The sequence below is a fragment of the Salvelinus fontinalis genome, chromosome 38 (assembly GCF_029448725.1).
Source record: "Salvelinus fontinalis isolate EN_2023a chromosome 38, ASM2944872v1, whole genome shotgun sequence".
Classification (NCBI taxonomy): Eukaryota; Metazoa; Chordata; class Actinopteri; order Salmoniformes; family Salmonidae; genus Salvelinus; species Salvelinus fontinalis.
The window spans coordinates 23482819-23502434 of record NC_074702.1 but is presented as its reverse complement, the minus strand read 5'-3'; the positions used below and the strand labels follow the sequence as shown (position 1 = coordinate 23502434).

General features: G+C 42.3%; 1 protein-coding gene across 1 annotated transcript in view; it reads left to right on the top strand.

The window, feature by feature from the left end:
- The window catches only part of LOC129837559 (membrane progestin receptor delta-like), a 26581-nt gene extending 6965 nt beyond the window's left edge, over window positions 1-19616 (top strand). The window contains exons 3-9 of the mRNA XM_055903843.1: window positions 6591-6862; window positions 8820-8947; window positions 9158-9363; window positions 12289-12415; window positions 12512-12608; window positions 12928-13072; window positions 13354-19616. Coding sequence (XP_055759818.1) covers window positions 6591-6862; window positions 8820-8947; window positions 9158-9363; window positions 12289-12415; window positions 12512-12608; window positions 12928-13072; window positions 13354-13619 — 1241 coding nt within the window. The 3' untranslated portion in view covers window positions 13620-19616. The remainder of the gene's footprint in view (window positions 1-6590; window positions 6863-8819; window positions 8948-9157; window positions 9364-12288; window positions 12416-12511; window positions 12609-12927; window positions 13073-13353) is intronic.

Below are 19616 nucleotides of genomic sequence, written 5' to 3'. Positions count from 1 at the left end.
ATAACAGATGATATTCAAATCCATTTATCACTAGCCTATAATAGTGTCATGTGGGAATTTAAAGTCCTCAACAGACAGTGTTAATGAGTACTCCATCTGGGTCAATGGGAGGGTCTGATAGTTAGTTCAGCTATACATGGAGTTATTTGTTGGATTTATACCTTCTGCAATACAGTACGGACTTGAACCGGTGAATCCTGTTGTTCAGGGTACACTTGACCGTCAGTCATATTGTGTGTGTGTGTGTGTGTTGAGGTCTTCCATCTTCCATTACCAGTACAAACTGTACAGAATCATGCAGCCAGATGACAATGCAATGTTCTATGGGGCGAACGATGTGCCTTGTTCTTGTTTGCATAAAACTGACATGTGCCCATGTCAATATGCTCCCCACATAGACTTCTTATTGTCAGCTCCTGAGTTATAAAGTCTTCTATTGAGGAAGGTCATGTGACGAGATCACGAGCCAGGGAAAGAATTTCAGGAGTTGGGCGAGAGAGTGGAACAGAAAGAGGGAAACGTGGGAGAGAAGCTGCATATTCAGAAGAGGTGGGGTAAAGGAGAGGTGAAGAGGAGAGAGGGAAGACAGAGGGGGAAATGTTTTAATATTTGTAGATTTTGAAACATGATAGTAGGGGAACTGGGGATGGTCACCACCACTGGCAGTCACTCTATTTAGAGTGCTTGTTTCCCCCTTGTTTGCTGTATGTGACAACCATTACCATGCTCTTGCACACAATCAAAGACGGACACTCACTGACACTTAAACAAACACCTTTGACTGAGGGTTTAACCTAATTCTCACATTATTGTTACTATTTTGCACAATTGTATAGTATTTTAGATAGAAAGTCACGAATGATCAAGTCCTTGCCATTCAATTATTCAGAAGATAAATATGTTGCTAGCGCAGAACAGCCTTGTGAGTGGGTGGTGTAGTTGAGATTGGGTGGTAGTGAGCACATGAAAAGTGACTGGCATCACAGAGGCCCATGAGCAACACCTCCACAACCTCCCGTTATTCGACTACAACAGAAATAGGCCAACAGAATTCCCCTTCTATTAGTTGATGGAGACAGTGGAGGATGATGAGGGGAAAACGGGTCATAATAATGTCTGTGACGGCTCAAATGGAATGGCATCAAATGCATAGAAACCATGTGTTTGATACCATTCCGCTTATTCCGCTCCAGCCATTACCACGAGCCCGTCCTCCCCAACCACCTGTGGATGGAGAACGAAATCGGAATCGGAAAGGGCCGCACACTGTTAGACACACGCAGGAATCCAAACTGATATGCTCAGTTTCACCATTGTTTTAGATTCCAGTCTATACGTCTGTGTTATTCATGAGTTGTTTTTCTGGTTGTGACAGAACGTACAGAGTTTTTTTTAAATAGTAAGCTGACAACTATCATCTATGCGCTCATTGCAGTGCACTCATTGTCATGAGATCTAATCAGATAGACCGGTTTGGACCATTACCCAATCATCACCTGGTCACTTAGCAAGTCTTTCCCATAAAGACGGACATGGATGCCAATCGTTTTGTGCTAGACAATTCAAATTCCAACGAAGTTAACAAAATTGGGGCGTACCCTAAGCCAAAATATGTGGACATGTTTATTTTCCACTCTGCAGTGAGTGTATTTCTTTCTCCCATGATTCCCTGACATCATTTTTACAGCTGATTAGCAGTGAGGCTGCTGGGAAGAGTCAGTTTGGGAGTGTACTGAGGGAGAGGACAGCTGGAGTCAAGACAAGTCCACTTAGAATTTAAGATGACTTCATAATGGGGTGGGTTAGGATTAGCAATAATGCATTTAGGCTTGTTTTTTTCACTACAGTTTCTCTGCTGCAGAGAGGAAGCCAGATCTAGGATCAGGTTCTCCCTGTTAATTCAATGTAATTCATTATGATCTAAGGGGCAGCACTTAGGCAAGATCAGCAATCCTACTCTGAAACACTTTCTGAATATGGCCACAGATGTTTAGTCACCTATGTCTAAATTATATTGCATTATACAGGCAACATTTTGACCCTATAACTAGGTCTTCATCAGGACCAAATTTACAACATGAACTTGCTTCTTGGGATTACACAATTAGCAGAATAAGTACGTGTGCATACAGGTGGGCATACAGGTAGTTGGGATTACTCAATTAGCAGAATAAGTACGTGTGCATGCAGGTGGGCATACAGGTAGTTGGGATTACTCAATTAGCAGAATAAGTATGTGTGCATACAGGTGGGCATACAGGTAGTGCCATCCCAAGGAGCACACGCATCCAATGGAAAGGAGAACCCCCCCCCCCCAAAAAAATGGAGGCCACGGTGTAATCTCTGAGTACAAAACATTAGGAAAACATTAGGAGCGTATTACTAATATTGAGTTGCACCCCTTTTGCCCTCAGAACAGGCTCATTTCGTCGGTACATGGACTCTACAAGGTGTCGAAAGCGCCCCACATAGATGCTGGCCCATGTTGACTCCAATGCTTCCCACAGTTGTGTCAAGTTGTCTGGATGTCCTTTGGGTGGTGAACCATTCTTGATACACACTGTTGAGTGTGGAAAAAAACAGCAGTGTTGCTCTTGGCAATTACTACCATACCCTCTGAATGGCACACATACACAATCCATGTCTCAATTGTCTCAAGGCTTAAAAATCCTCCTTTAACCTGTCTCCTCCCCTTCATCTACACTGATTGAAGTGGATTTAACAAATTACATCATTAAGGGGTCATAGCTTTCACCTTGATTCACCTGGTCAGTCTATGTCATGGAAAGAGCAGGTGTTCCTAATGTTTTGTACACTCAGTGTATATCATATCAATATGTGCAACCCACTATCGAAGCTTATTGTGAAATAGACACTAATTACTTGGATTGCAACGTCATACGGAATTCAATATAATATAATTTAAATTGAAGAGGCAGTAATTGGGAGCACGCTAGACTTTGAAGTGACTTGAGTAAATCTGTGAGCAACAGGAAATTAGTGATGTGCAGGTCACAAATTAGAATTTCTTTAACAACTTTTTTTACTGACTCGAGAGATGTGTTCCTAATGTTTTGTACACTCAGTGTATGTTTTAAATGAAGACTTTGCTTATTGAAACCAGCGGCACGCTTTGTAAACCACACACTGATACGCACAGCCTTGTATTTATCCAAATCATTGGCACCTCGACATCACCCCTCTTTCATTGATAGGAGTCTCATGCATGCAAATGATTCACCCTCTGTTCTCAGCCCTGAACCCAATGACCCCACTAGCATGGTTCAATGTGACAGACACAAGCTATTGTCTTGTCTTTTTCGCTCGCTTTGTGTGTGTGTGTGTGTGTGTGTGTGTGCATGTGTGCATTTGCATGAATTACAACTTCCAGTTCAGCCTGTGTGTGTATTGAGCAGAATTGCTACTCATTTTCATAGAGCCCAGGCCAGTGTGTAACAGTCGGCCCTTGGCCCTGCTCTCTCCAGACAGGGCCTCAGTCACAAAGCACACTTTGTCCCAGTAAATGTGATAAGGCCTGCAGCTGGGCCACCATGCAGTGTCCTGTCCCCTCTCTCTGTCTCCCCTCACACACTGTCACATCACAGAGCCTAAGGTATGCACCATAATGACAGGGCAACCTCCAGGTAATATTTCACCCAGCCAACACTGAGATAAGTGCCCTGACTCTGATAAATCATCAGACCAAAGCAACTTCCATTCTGAGCCTTAGCATAGGACATATATGAGGCTGTTGTAGCAACTGTACTCTCACAAAGGAAGCCGTATGGATGGTGGTCACAGTAGGTTTGTGGCGCCTTAATTGGGGAGGACGGGCTCGTGATAATGGCTGGAGTGGAACTTAGCTTGATGGTGCTCTTTCACATACACTCTTAGAGGAAAAGGTGCCATCAAAAGCCTAAAAGGGTTCTTCGGCTGTCCCCATAGGAGAACCATTTTTTATTCCAGGTAGAATCCTTTTGTTTCCCTTTACACAGAGGGTTCTACATGGAACCCAAAAGAGTTCTACCTGGAACCAAAAAGGGTTCTCCTATAGGGACAGCCGAAAAACCCTTTTGGAACCCTTTTTTCTAAGAGTGTAGTCAATTTCTACAGTGAAGTGCCATAAACAGAAAATAAGCTGTGAAAATCAGTTGATTGTCATATTATTGCATACAATCCATTCTGTTTGCTTGTTCAGCGCATACATGTGCCGCTGTTTGTGTGTGCCTCAGTGGCTATCACTTAATATTTCCTGTAGTGATGGGAAGTTCAACGCTTTTTACTGACTCAGATCGTTTCGACTCAAAAGTATGAATCTTTCGACTCATTTCGTTATTTTTATTTAGTAATGCCCAGAGCGCGCAGGGCCCCCTACCGGCCAACGATTAACTAAAAACTTGACCGGCTCATGATTCTACAAGCGTTCACCATAAGGGGCTTATTGGAGCTGTCATTTGTGACTGAGACTTACTAAAGTCTGCTTCCAACCATGTACATTTGTGATAGCTAGGCATACAACCAGACTAGATTGTGAACGACTCTTTGCGGAATGACTTGCCTGCCGAGAGGGAGATAAGCACTGCTGCAGGCCCCCAAATGATTCTTCCTCGATTTTGTTGAGCAGAGGTAGGCTGTTTAGGCTTCTACAAAGCTGTGTAGCTTTCAATAATCATTTAATTACATTCATTATTACACCATGAGATCAAATACCAGTTCTAACATGTATTATTCTTCTCTATGCTGCATATGCAGCATGATCTATTTTCCTGCGCGCACATATGATAGACAGCTGGTGGTCGGGGGGCACGTCTCTGGAACCACTGAGCCGGAGAAACGCGTTTTAATCCTGCTGTAGGTCTCATCGTGGCCAGCAGAGCAGATCAAACGAACGACTAAAAGGAACGAGTCACTCTGAAAAATGTATCATGACTCTCAAGTCAGTATAAAAGGTTGTTCAAAAATAATCATTTGTGACCTGCACATCACTCATTTCCTGTTGCTCACAGATTCACTCAAGTCACTTCAGAGTCTAGCGTGCTCCCAATTACTGCCTCTTCAATTTGAATTATATTATTTTGAATTCCATATGACATTGCAACGCAAGTAATTAGTGTCTATTTCACAATAAGCTTTGTTAGTAGGTTGCACATATTTATATGATATACACTGTGTACAAAACATTAGGAACACCCGCTCTTTCCATGACATAGACTGACCAGGTGAATCCAGGTGAAATCTATGATCCCTTATTGATGTCACTTGTTAAATCCACTTCAATCAGTGTAGATGAAGGAGAGGAGACAGGTTAAAGAAGGATTTTTAAGCCTTGATACAATTGAAACATGGATTGTGTATGTGTGCCATTCAGAGGGTGAATGGGCAAGACAAAAGATTTAAGTGCTTTTGAACAGCGTGTGGTAGTAGTAGGTACCAGACACACCGGTACGAGTGTGTCATGAACTGCAACGCAGCTGGGTTTTTCATGCTCAACAGTTTCCCGTGTGCATGAACAATGGTCCACGACCCAAAGGACACCCAGCCAACATGACACAACTGTGGGAAGCGTTGGAGTCAACATGAGCCAGGAAAACTTTCAACACCTTGTAGAGTCCATGCCCTGGCAAATTTAGGATGTTCTGAGGGCAACAGGGGGTGTAATATATTCCTAATATTTTGTTCACTCAGTGTATTTCTATTTCGTGTATCTGAAATACCATTGAGTTAGAAAGAGATGAGAGATTTAAATATCAGTAAGTAGGCCAAAATTAAACTTTCTCAACAGAAACTCTCAATAGATGAAGACAGATTTGCATCAAAACTAGCATTCTTTTGTTGTTTTGCAAGCTGAAAAATGGCAAGCAAAGCATGCCTGCAACATTGAACATCGTTTGAGTTGCTGGGCTCACAAACATAAGGCTCTTATTGACAATCTCCCATGCTATCTGAACAGAAGGAGCCCTCTGTTCAATACTACATAGCAGGAACATGTTATTGTCATGCTAGTTTTGTTAGCTAACAGCCCACCATAAGACACTGCATCTCAGTGCAAGAGGCATCACTGCAGTACCTGGTTCGAATCCAGGCTGCATCACATCTGGCCGTGATTGGGAGACCCATAGGGCGTCGTCTGGGTTTGGCCGGGGTAGGCCGTCATCGTAAGTTAGAATTTGTTCTTAACTGACTTGCCTAGTTAAATAAAGGTTTAATTAAAAATAATAATAATGTGACAATGCTAACCACTGTCTGAATCTGAGTCCATGTCTGGGGACATCTAGAGAAGGTTGACACAATGGAAGAGTCCAGTCAACAAGGACTTTATGACAAAAGAATAAATACTCATGTTGATGGAACCAATTGAAAATTCTATTGAATATTTTTGTATTGGTTTGTAACTTGAAATCAAGTGGAAACAGAGTGGACTATTCCCCAACCGATTCACATACAGTGGATGTGTCATGTGTGATATGTAAACACATTTCTCGTTCTGATGGGTATGTAACAGTCCTCACACAACATGTCTGAGTGTATGTCAGTGTAATTTCTAGAGAATTATATCTAACAGACATTTTATTCCCTTTCTCTCTCTGCAGTGTTTCCTTTGTGGTGGGGGGGTGGGGTGGCCAACGGTGGTGGGGGCTGGGCCCAGGGCTGGGGCTGGGACCGCTGTATGCAATGGGAACCAGGGCCTGGAGAGGGGGCCCAGGCCCCAGCGTTTGACTGCCCAGTCTGGTGTGTCCTCTGCCAGGGATGCAGGGCTAGGCTCAGGGAGGCCTGCCAGAGAGGGAGGGGGGCCATCAGACTGCCCACAGACATGCTTAGCATCAAACTCCCCCAGCTCTTTGACATCCACCAAGTCCCCAAGGTAAGAGTGGCCAGACTGAAAGAGAAACCTTTCACAACCATTTCACAAACCTTCAGAGGTTTCACTGACTAAATGTTCATGTTTTCCTAAATATAGGATATGGTGTCGAGATCAGGATTGTGTCACATAGTTCCCAGAGGGCTGTTTACACTTATGTTCAACCCAGTCCTTGCTCCATCTTCACCCGGGTCCGTATTCACAAAGTGTCTCAGAGTAGCAGTGCTGATATAGGATCAGTTTTGCCTATTCAATTATGAAGTGACGCCCGACAACCTGCCTGCTTGACCCCATCCCCTCCTCCCTTCCCCAGACCATCTCTGGAAACCTCCCATTCCTTACTTCCCTCATCAACTCATCCCTGAACACTGGCTGTGTCCCCTCTGACTTCAAAATGGCCTGAGTCGCTCCCCTACTCAAGAAACCATCACTCGAACCCTCTGATGTCAAGAACTACAGACCTGTATCCCGTCTTTCTTTTCTTTCCAAAACACTTGAGCGTGATGTCTCTGACCAACTCTTTCGATATCTCTCTCAGAACCATCTTCATTATCCTAACCTGTCAGGCTTCAAGACGGGTCACTCAACGGGTCACTCAACCAAGACTGCTCTCCGCACTGCCAAAGCTGACTTTCTCTCCTCTGTTCACATCCTCCTAGATCTATCCACTGCCTTCGACACCGTGAACCATCAATCTTCCTCTCCACCCTCTCAGGGCTGGGCGTCTCAGGCTCTGCACACTCTTTGATTGCATCCTACCTGGCAGGCCGCTCCTACCAGGTGACTGTGTTTGCAACATGTACCCTCACTATTGGTGTCACCCAGGGCTCGGTTCTAGTCCCTCTCTTGTCTTCTCTCTATACACCAAATCACTTGGCAGATATCTCAGCTTGGATGTCGGCCCACCTCAAGCTCATCCTCGACAAGACAGAGCTCCTCTTCCTCCAGGTGTCCCCCTCCCGGAGTGCAAAGAACCCTGGCGTGACCCTGGACAACACCCTGTTGTTCTCTGCAAACATCAAAGCAGTGACTTGCGTTAGTAGAGTATGACCCTATCTCACGCAGGAAGAGGTGCAGGTCCTAATCAGTCTCCCGTCTGGACTACTGCAACTCGCTGTTGGCTGGACTCCCCGCTTGTGCCATTAAAAAACCTGCAATTTATCCAGAATTCCGCAGCCCACCTGGTGTTCAACCTTCCCAAGTTCTCTTATTTCACCCCACTCCTCCGCACACTCCACTGGCTTCCAGACGAAGCTCGTTTCCACTACAACACCGTGGTGCTTGCCTAAGGACCAGCAAGAGGAACTGCCCCTCCCTACCTTCAGTCTATGCTCAACTCCTACACCCTAACCCGAGGACTCGGTTCTGCCAACTCTGGTCTCTTGGCCCTCCCACCCCTACAGGAGGGCAGATGCCGCTCAGCCCAGTCAAAGCTCTTCTTTCTACTGGAACCAGCTTCCTCCTGAAGCTAGAACAGCAGAGTCCCTGATCCATTTTACAAAAACATCTGAAACCCTACCTCTTCAAAGAGTATCTTAAATAATCCCACAGCACCCCCCCCCCCCCCCACACATTTTTTGTAAATAAAAAAATAAATAAAGATGGCCTTTCGTGAACTAACACTCGCACTTGACTTTTTCCCCTCTACTAGCACTGACTTTGCTGATAACTACTAAAAAAAGTAGTTACTATGACTGAGATATGTGGTTCTCCCACCTAGCTATCTTACGATGAATGCTATCTTAAGATGAATGCAACTGTAAGCCACACTGGATAAGAGTGTCTGCTAAATTACTAAAATGCCAATGTCAGTGTTGATCAGCATTCCTGATCTAAGACATTTTGAAATACAGGCCCTGATGTACCAGACTAGGAGGACAGGTCTTGATGTTCTCCAGTTGTTTGTTAGATAATCTCTGTAGTAGCCTATGTACTGTGTATCACAGTGTTTTTCCTTCAGGTGTTCCGGGAGGATGGCATCATCTCGGGATACCGTCACCCCCAAAGCTCCGCCCTGGACTGCATCCTTAGCAGCTTCCAGATGACCAATGAGACAGTCAACATCTGGACCCACTTCCTGCCCACATGGTATGTACACCAATGCAAACACTCTGAATGAAGACAAGGAGATCAGATCCATAGATGGCGGGAGGTATTCTGAAACAATTAGGGCTGGTTTTGACTGGAAAACATATGTATCAGATTGATGTCTTCCTGTCTTCATATCAAATCTTCCGATCACTCCCGCATTTCATTTGAAATGGAACTGATGGTGTTGCGACACGTTCCATTTCCCAGGTACTTCCTGTGGCGCTTCAGTGTCCTGTGCTCCACACTGAACTTCCTGTCGGAGAGCTACACCTGGCCGCTGCTGGTGTACATGCTGCTGATCTGCGTGTACCCATTCACCTCCAGCTGTGCCCACACCTTCAGCACCATGTCCCCCGAGGCACGCCACATCTGCTACTTCTTCGACTACGGCGCCCTCAGCCTCTACAGCCTGGGTAAGGCCCACTGCATGAAGTCTGACTGTCTGCACTTCACAGTTAGACTATTAGTTCTTCCTTTACCTTTAGTTATTTCTTTCTGGTCACATTTCCTCCAGTACCAAGACAGCCAACTCTCACAGTAGGCTACTGCTTCCCCTAATTCGGACTGGTGCAATCCCACAGGGTACAGGCCACGTGCCATCTTTCAAGTTCCAAAAAGTCTCGGTGAACTTGGGCAATCAGTTGCACGATTAGAACTTTATATACTACTTCCCACATTTGTAACCATTGTTTGTGTGGTTACTTCATTGTTTGTGTATGTTTTATTTGGCACTGTGTGTGTCGTGTTTCTGTGCTGTCTGGGCTTGTCAGATTCACTTTAATTAAAGTTTTTGGCCCACAAAACCTCATACTAATACATGTCTTCAAGTATCAAATCAAATCAAATATTATTGGTCACATACACATAATTCAGCAGATGTTATTGCGGGTGTAGGGAAATGCTTGTGTTCCTAGCTCCAACAGTGCGGTGGTATCTAACAATTCACAATAATACACACAAATCTAAAAGTGAAAGAATGTAATTAAGAAATGTAAAAAAAAATTAGACGAGCAATGTCGGAGTGGCATTGACTGAAATACAGTAGAATAGAATACAGTATATACATTTGAAGTCGGAAGTTTACATACACTTTAGCCAAATACATTTAAACTCAGTTTTTCACAATTCCTGACATTTAATCCTAGTAAAAGTCCCTGTATTAGGTGTCAGGATCACCACTTTATTTTAAGAATGTGAAATGTCAAAATAATAGTAGAGAGAATTATTTATTTTAGCTTTTATTTATTTCATCACATTCCCAGTGTGTCAGAAGTTTACATAACTCAATTAGTATTTGGTAGCATTGCCTTTAAATTGTTTAACTTGGATCAAACGTTTCGAGTAGCCTTACACAAGTTTCCCACAATACGTTGGGTGAATTTTGGCCCATTCTTTCTGACAGAGCTGGTGTAACTGAGTCAGGCTTGTAGGCCGCCTTGCTCACACACACTTTTTCAGTTCTGCCCACACATTTTCTGTAGGATTGAGGTCAGGGCTTTGTGATGGCCACTCCAATACCTTGACTTTGTTGTACTTAAGCCATTTTGTCACAACTTTGGAAGTATGCTTGGGGTCATTGTCCATTTGGAAGACCCATTTGCGACCAAGCTTTAACTTCCTGACTGATGTAATGAGATGTTGCTTCAATATATCCACATAATTTTCCTCCCTCATGATGCCATCTATTTTGTGAAGTGCACCAGTCCCTCCTGCAGCAAAGCACCCCCACAACATGATGCTGCCACCCCCGTGCTTCACGGTTGGGATGGTGTTCTTTGGCTTGCAAGCCTCCCCCTTTTTCCTCCAAACATAATGATGGTCATTATGGCCAAACAGTTCTATTTTTGTTTCATCAGACCAGAGGACATTTCTCCAAAAAGTACGCTCTTTTTCCCCGTGTGCATTTGCAAACCGTAGTCTGTCTTTTTCCTTTCTGAGCAGCCTTTCAGATTATGTCGATATAGGACTCATTTTACTGTGGATATAGATACTTTTGTACTCGTTTCCTCCAGCATCTTCACAAGGTCCTTTGCTGTTGTTCTGGAATTGATTTGCACTTTTCACACCAAAGTACGTTCATCTCTAGGAGACAGAACGCGTCTCCTTCCTGAGCGGTATGGCGGCTGCGTGGTCCCATGGTGTTTATATTTGGGTACTACTGTTTGTACAGATGAACGTGATACCTTCAGGCGTTTGGAGGTCTTGGCTGCTTTCTTTTGATTTTCCCATGATGTCAAGCAAAGAGGCACTGAGTTTGAAGGTAGGCCTTGAAATACCTCCACAGGTACACCTCCAATTGACTCAAATTATGTCAATTAGCCTATCAGAAGCTTCTAAAGCTAAGGCAAAATTTTCGGGAATTTTCCAAGCTGTTTAAAGGCACAGTCAACTTAGTGTATGTAAACTTCTGACGCACTGGAATTGTAATACAGTGAATTATAAGTGAAATAATCTGTAAACAATTGTTGGAAAAATGACTTGTGTCATGCACAAAGTAGATGTCCTAACCGACTTAACAAGAAATTTGTGGAATGGTTGAAAAACGAGTTTTAATGGCTCCAAAATAAGTGTATGTACACTTCTGACTTCAACTGTACATATAAACTGAGTAAAGCACTATGTAAACAAGTTCGACAGCTCAATACCAACAGTGAAATCAGAGTTTGTTTTCTTTTACAATTCTTTCACCTTGGAATAATGTTTGTATTTCGTTTAAGACATCCAGCCTGAGGGTTGCTCATCCAGTAGAGAAGACATACAGGGCTACTTACAAACAGAAAGCATGTCGCACCAGATTGCACTGTCAGATTTAGGTCAACAGGCAGCATAGATTAAAATATCAGCCTATGTTTTCCTCTCGGATCCAGCATCTGGGAATAGTTTTTATGGATGTGTGCATACCACTGCTCTACAGCTTCACATGTACATTTTCCATGGATTCATGTCTGTTTCCACATGCTTGCTCAACCAATTCACATACTTGGGTATTTGCATTCTGCTTGTGAATACGTGTGCTTTTCTTGGGTGTGTGTTTGCTCGTATGGGTGTGTGTGATGTCCCTCTCTTTCAAACATAAACTTTGTCTCTTACTTTGAAAAAAGTGTATTTTCAAATCCGTATTAATGGATATGAGGCCCCTTCAATATGATCCTTATTCTACCACAATTATCCTTACTGCCAAAGGTTATTAAAGCCTAATTGATATGTTATGAGCGTTGCAATTTATAGTTATTTTAAGTGCTTGGTGAGTGTATGGTAGGGAAATGCATGGTAGATTTAGTTTCAGATATTGTATGTTTTTTCTTTTTACCTCTCAGTGTTTTTGTGTTTGTGTTCAGGTTGTGCCATAACCTATAGCTCCTATGTGATGCCTGACTGCTGGGTCAACAGCTGGCTGCACCAACACTTTGTGCCCATCGCCATCTGCAACACACTATTCTGCACCAGCCTGTCCTGCTATTCTAGGTAGGCAGCCAATATGGTCTCCTACCCATGATGCATCACTCTCCTGGTCATTGAAACCATTGTAACTTTTCTCCCTCTGTTTTTATTTTTTTATAGATTCCTGGAGATGCAGTTTCCACACCGGAGTAAAATTCTCCGGACAGGGGCATTTGTCTGTCCATTCATCTTTGATAACATCCCTCTATTTTACAGAGTGAGTTTATTTTTAAAAAGGTGTAGACAGAGTTCACAGAAAGTCTGCTTGTATGGTAATTGGGTTGCATTCTGTTTGTTATGTCACAGTTTAGATCTGATTAATGCCTCTCTTTAATACTTTGACCAGGACTTTTGGCTCATTAACTTAGAAACTGATTTTGTGTAGACTAAATAAAGATTTGACCACATGCTGTTAAATCTTTTAATCTCTTGGCCGCTGTTTGTGCCAATGATCTTATGTGTGTCTGTCTGTGTGTGTGTCTGTCTGTGTGTGTGTGTGTGTGTGTGTGTGTGTGTGTGTGTGTGTGTGTGTGTAGCTGCTGCTGTGCTGCGGGGGCAGCTGCTGTCACAGTGAGGCCCTGCCCAGTCACTGTTACCACCTCCTCTTCGCCTTCCTCACCTGCTTCCTGTTTGCCTCACACCTCCCGGAGAGGCTGGCCCCGGGGCGGTTCGACTACATTGGTACGTCCACACCAGCGCCCGGTTACCATGGCAACGTGAATTGGAAGGTTATATCAGTTATTGAACAAGCTTTAGCTAGTCTGGCCTGTGGCCAGTTATTGTTGGCGCATAGCGGTATCATTTCTGCTGTATCCATGATGGTACTGTAGGCAAATATTTGAACAGTGACAATTCTTTGAGCAAACCTGGTAAATCCTTGTTCACTGCAGTATGATCAAATTCAAGCATTTCTAATCACTCTCTCTCTCATTGATCTCTCTCTCCTCTTTCTCCTCTCTCAGGTCACAGTCACCAGCTTTTCCACATCTGTGCCGTGGTGGGTACCCACTTCCAGATGGAGGCGGTGCTAGCAGATATGACCTCACGCAGGGCGTGGCTCATCGCACAGGCGGCCGTACCCTCCTTCCTGAGTACCCTGGGGGCACTGGCCCTCAGCATCATCCTCAACCTAGGCATCATTGGCATCTTCAGTGCCCCTCTGCTGTGGAACCCTCACCACAGTGCCAACCACACACTGACGCCACCCACGAAACGCAAGCAACAGTGACACTCCCCACAACCAGTGACCACCCAGTATGTTCAAATTAAAAGTTTGGCTAAACCATTCTACCAGTTGTGAACTTTGGAAATAATAACCATAAAACGTTATATTATACCTTTTAAAACCAGGTAGTATTTGTATAAACCCATTGGATTATTTTTACAGAATGGTTTTTCTACATGTTATTCTAACGTCAATTTAAGGTTTGTTTAGGAGTTTATTAATATCTTCACTGTTTACTTTGATGCCGAATACCCAGCAATTTTTATGAAGCCTTTCAGTTATTCAGTAGCATTGTTTACTGTTTAAAGTTGTGGAGGTATTTCGAGTTAAAGTATCATATGCCAACTTCTTTTCACTTATACTTGAAAGGATCTGGGTTGTATGAAGCATTAGTGATGTCTAACAACACATAAAAGTGCCTTCTTTTATATATAGTGACCCAAATGTTACCTAAGTACTCGTAAATATTATTTCTGGTTCGTGTAAATCTCAAACTGGAAAAATCTTTAACTGTAAATTTGCAGGGAATTTTCATATTAATATATAAATATTTAGCTACTGTTTTTCAATTGTCCTATATATTTGTACGCCATTATTAGAATATCTCAAAACCCTTATTTAATATAAATTATGACTGACCATTACATGATTCTCATGACTTCTAAAATAATCTGTACTCTCACTAACTGGAGTACTTAGTATGATTCCACCATTTTGTTTTAATATTCACTACCATCTCATTTAAATCTCCACGATGACTTTAATAGATTTACAGACCAGTGTAGTGCTCATTCAGATTGCCTGCTCTAAACGTCTACACGCTTAGAAAAAAGGTGCTATCTAGAACCCAAAAGTGTTCTTCGACTGTCCCCGTAGGAGAACCCTTTAAAGAACCCTTTTTGGTTCCAGCTAGAACCCTTTTGAGTTCCTTGTAGAACCCTTTCCACAGAGGGTTCTACATGGAACCCAAAAGAGTTCTGTCTGGAGTCAAAAGGGTTCTACCTGAAACCAAAAAGGTTTCTCCTATGGGGACAGCCGAAGAACCCTTTTGGAACCCTTTTTTTCTAAGCGTGTACCTGAAAGCTACAGCACTGTACCATGTCTATGATTAAAAAACAGGTGCCATTTTACAGAGGTACGTTTCCATGGAAACGTCATGGTTCTTCGCAGTTTGTGCTCCTGTGAATGCCCAGTCACTTGAATTGTTCTTTGGAGTACTCTTATTTTTTACTTCTACAACATACAGTAAGGGTCATTGGATGAATTTTTTTAAACAATACGTGCTGTTTAAATGTCAGAGAATTACTGATTACTGATAGGACGTACCAAATGACCTTGTTTATAACAGCTATCTGATGGAAGAAATCTTAGATGATGGTGCACAACAGAACTGAATGAGTGATGTCACCTCACCTCCCAGGAATGGGGATGTGGTCAGTGGAGGTCAAAGGGTCTTGGCACTGTCGTATTCATGTGGTATCGTGGTGGTCATCGCAGGTTTATGGCAAACCAATACACCACTGTTTACATGTATCCTCGAAAAAGAGTGTGGTGTCTCTTGAGTATTTATTCCTTGTAGTATATATAATAGCACCTACTGTTTCTGTTCAGTTGTAAAGTGTGGTGCATATGTACAGATAACTGCCAAAATAAAGGAAACACAAACGTAAAGTGTCTTAATAGGGTGTTGGGCCACCATGAGCCTCCAGAACAGCTTCTATGCCTTGGCATAGATTCTACAAGTCTGGAACTCTATTGGAGGGATGCGACGTCATTCTTCCACGAGAAGTTCCATCATTTGGTGTTATGGTGGTGGAAAACGCTGTCTTAGGTGCCGCTCCAGATTCTCCCATAAGTGTTCAATTGGGTTGAGATCTGGTGACGGAGACACACACACCCTTTAAACCCCTTATGCTCCTTTGAGACCCCTCTTGCAAAGTCACTGAAATCTCTTCTTGCTATGGTAGCCAAAATAATGGGCAACTGGGCATTTTTATACATAACCCTAAGCATGATGGGATATTAAGTGCTTAATTAACTCAGGAATCACACCTGTGTGGAAGCACATGCTTTCAATATACTTTGTATCCCTCATTTACTCAAGTGTTTCCTTTATTCTGGGAATTAACTGTATTTTTACATTATTATTTTTGTAAATGTTTTAGATGAGGAAAAATTATTAATTACATCCCCAACATCATATAATAATTTCTTGATATAATAGCACTTACATGTACCACGCTAGACCTAACACACATGTCATTATTTTATCATGTAGCTCTGTATCCAGTGTGTAGGCGAGACCAGGGTTGCTTGTCACAGTGCTTATAACTCCCAAACTAGAGGGCGCTGTGTAATAATTGTGTAAATGTGTGAATTCTTTGAAAGAACTAATCCACCTGGTCAATTTATGTCATCATAACAAAACATTGAGGTGAGGAGATTTTTTTCATATGTGAAAGTAAAAAAATAAAAAAAGATGTCAGTATTTTTTAAAATAAATGTTTGGATTATGGGAGTATACATTTTAGGGAGAGCTACATTCCAAACCTATTTCTGAGTTCCTAGGTCAAGCCATGTGGTAACTATCATCCTAATTAGCATTGGGTGCTGTTGCTATAAACCTCCCATCCCAATAAACCAGAACACCTTTGGCCGGCATATCAAAATGTGTTGGGAATAATATACAGTTGAAGTCAGAAGTTTACATACACTTAGGTTGGAGTCATTAAAACGTGTTTTTCAACCACTCCACAAAAGTCTTGTTAACAAACTATAATTTTGGCAAGTCAGTTAGGACATCTACTTTGTACATGACACAAGTCATTTTTCCAACAATTGTTTACAGACATAATTTAACTTATAATTATACTTCACTGTATCACAATTCCAGTGGGTCAGAAGTTTACATACACTAAGTTGACTGTGCCTTTAAACAGCTTGGAAAATTCCCGAAAATTATGTCATGGCTTTAGAAGCTTCTGATAGGCTAATTGACATAATTTGAGTCAATTGGAGGTGTACCTGTGGATGTATTTCAAGGCCTACCTTCAATCTCAGTGCCTCTTTGCTTGACATCATGGGAAAACCAAAAGAAATCAGCCAAGACCTCAGAAAAAAATTGTAGACCTCCACAAGTATGGCTCATCCTTGGGAGCAATTTCCAAACGCCTGAAGGTACCATGTTCTTCTGTACAAACAATAGTACCCAAATATAAACACCAATGGACCACGTAGCCGCCATACCGCTCAGGAAGGAGACACGTTCTGTCTCCTAGAGATGAACGTACTTTGGTGCGAAAAATGCAAATCAATTCCAGAACAACAGCAAAGGACCTTGTGAAGATGCTGGAGGAAACAAGTACAAAAGTATCTAAATCCACATTAAAATGAGTCCTATATCGACATAACCTGAAAGGCCGCTCAGCAAGGAAGAAGCCACTGCTCCAAAACCACCCTAAAAAAGCCAGACTACAGTTTGCAACTGCACATGGGGACAAAGATCGTATTTTTTGGAGAAATGTCCTCTGGTCTTATGAAACAAAACTAGAACTGTTTGGCCATAATGACCATCGTTATGTCTGGAGGAAAAAGGGGGAGGCTTGCAAGCCAAAGAACACCATCCCAACAGTGAAGCATGGGGGTGACAGCATCATGTTATGGGGGTGCTTTGCTGCAGGAGGGACTGGTGCACTTCACAAAATAGATGGCAACATGAGGAAGTAAAATTATGTGGATATTTTGAAGCAACAAGACATCAGTCAGGAAGTTAAAGCTTCGTCGCAAATGGGTCTTCAAATGGACAATGACCCCAAGCATACTTCCAAAGTTGTGGCAAAATGGCTTAAGGACAACAAAGTTAAGGTATTGGAGTGGCCATCACAAAGCCTTGACCTCAATCCTATAGAAAATTTGTGGGCAGAACTGAAAAAGCGTGTGCAGCAAGGAGGCCTACAAACTTGACTCAGTTACACCAGCTCTGTCAGGTGGAATGGGCCATAATTCATTTGTTTGACCAAAGTTAAACAATTTAAAGGCAAGGCTACCAAATACTAATTGAGTGTATGTAAACTTCTGATCCACTGGGAATGTGATGAAAGAAATTAAACTTGAAATAAATCCTTATTTGTACTATTATTCTGACATTTCACATTCTTAAAATAAAGTGGTGATCCTGACTGACCTAAGACAGGGAATTTTTACTGGGATTAAATGTCAGGAATTGTGAAAAACTGAGTTTAAATGTATTTGGCCAAGGTGTATGTAAACTTCCGACTTCTGTATGTAGCGTGGAGAGCGTTTGCACATTGGGAAGATGTTGCAGAGACATCAAAATAGAATATGAATGCCTGGCCGACATATAAACTATGTAGAACTGCAGAATGTATGTATTCTAAAAATATCTGTGAGATGTCTTGCCAATTAGCAAACAATGTCTAAACTGCATCTCCCGATTCATAGTGTGTACATCCATTGGCCAGAGGTTTCTCTGCTATCTGGGTTTGTTGCCTTTCTCTCCCAAACATATTTTTTTCTGTCACACACCGACACATGTACACATTTGTGTGCAAACACACGCACACACAAATGTCATGTATTGTTCTCAAGGCATAAAATGCAGAATTTTGGCGCATAATAATGGCTGGAACAGAGTGAATGGAATGACATCAACTGCAGGGAAACCATGTGTTTGATATATTTGATACCATTCCACTGATTCCACTTCAGCCATTACCACGAGCCCGTCCTCCCCAATTAAGGTGCCACCAACCTCCTGTGAACCTTATACTGTGTGACAACCAACCCTGCGATGGGGCTGGTTGTCACAAGTGGACAGAGTGTGTTTGGTGGCTTATTACTCCATATTGGAATAAGACATACTAATAGGATCCCTATTTCAACCCAAGACCTTGGTCTTTCTATTAATGTTGAAGGAGTCTTGTTATATATACTGGTGCTGACAGAGTAAAACGTGTGACAACCAACCTCAGTCTCCCCTAAAGGCTCTGGGTGGTTATGAGGGAATAGAAAGTGATATTGTGATCAGTGAGGGAAATGGACTGTGTTGCAGGACGAGCAGAGTGTACGGGCAGTGTAGGCACACACACAAACACACACACGCGCACATACACACATCGACACACATAATTTTACTCCAACGAGTGCCCTATTGTTTGAAAAACAATTTTTGTTTTCAGGGTAAATTTATTGAACACAGAGAAACCTATATATTTGCCCTTTTCATCATTCTTATACTACTCGGTTTTCCACTATTGATTTTGGTATGGTGCTTTCATCATCTTACAACTTGTTTCTTGGAAGTGGGTCGTGACTAGCGTGTGGCCGACCATATCGACCATAACTCTATCTGAATTGACATATTGTAGTGCTGAATATATCTGCAGTTGGCGCATATAACCTATTGTCCTTTAAGTTGTTGAATATTTGAATGTCCAACTAAATTTCTAAACATTCTGTTATGCTTTTGTCATTGAAATCTACTTTAGTTTAAACTAGATTATCGCTGAAAAAAAGTGATGACCTATTAGTTCAAATGCGTCTGTTGGTTTACGTCGATCCCTTTCATGAAGCTACAATGATGATTCTCAAAGTGTGTTCATATTGAATGACATGTTACAGTAAGTAAAATAGGAAGCTATGCAAAGATTTGATTGGATGACACAGAGAACCACACACCAATGAACTTCCAGTGACTCCTGAAGAGTGCTAGGTTTTAGTAAAGAGGAAAGAAGCGGTTTGAATGAATGTCTGTGCCTATTGTCCTTCCTTACTACCTTTAATTAAACCTTTATTTTTAATTTAGCATATGTGCTGTGTTTTGTGTGGAGAACTTAATATAGTTCCTGGGGGGGGGGGGGGGGGGGGAATGGAAAAAATAATGAATTGTTTGCTATCTTGTTACTAAAATTGTGTCAATGTTGCCTTATTAGAGTGTATTCATCACTGGAATCATTTCTCTAATAAAAATGACTTACCACA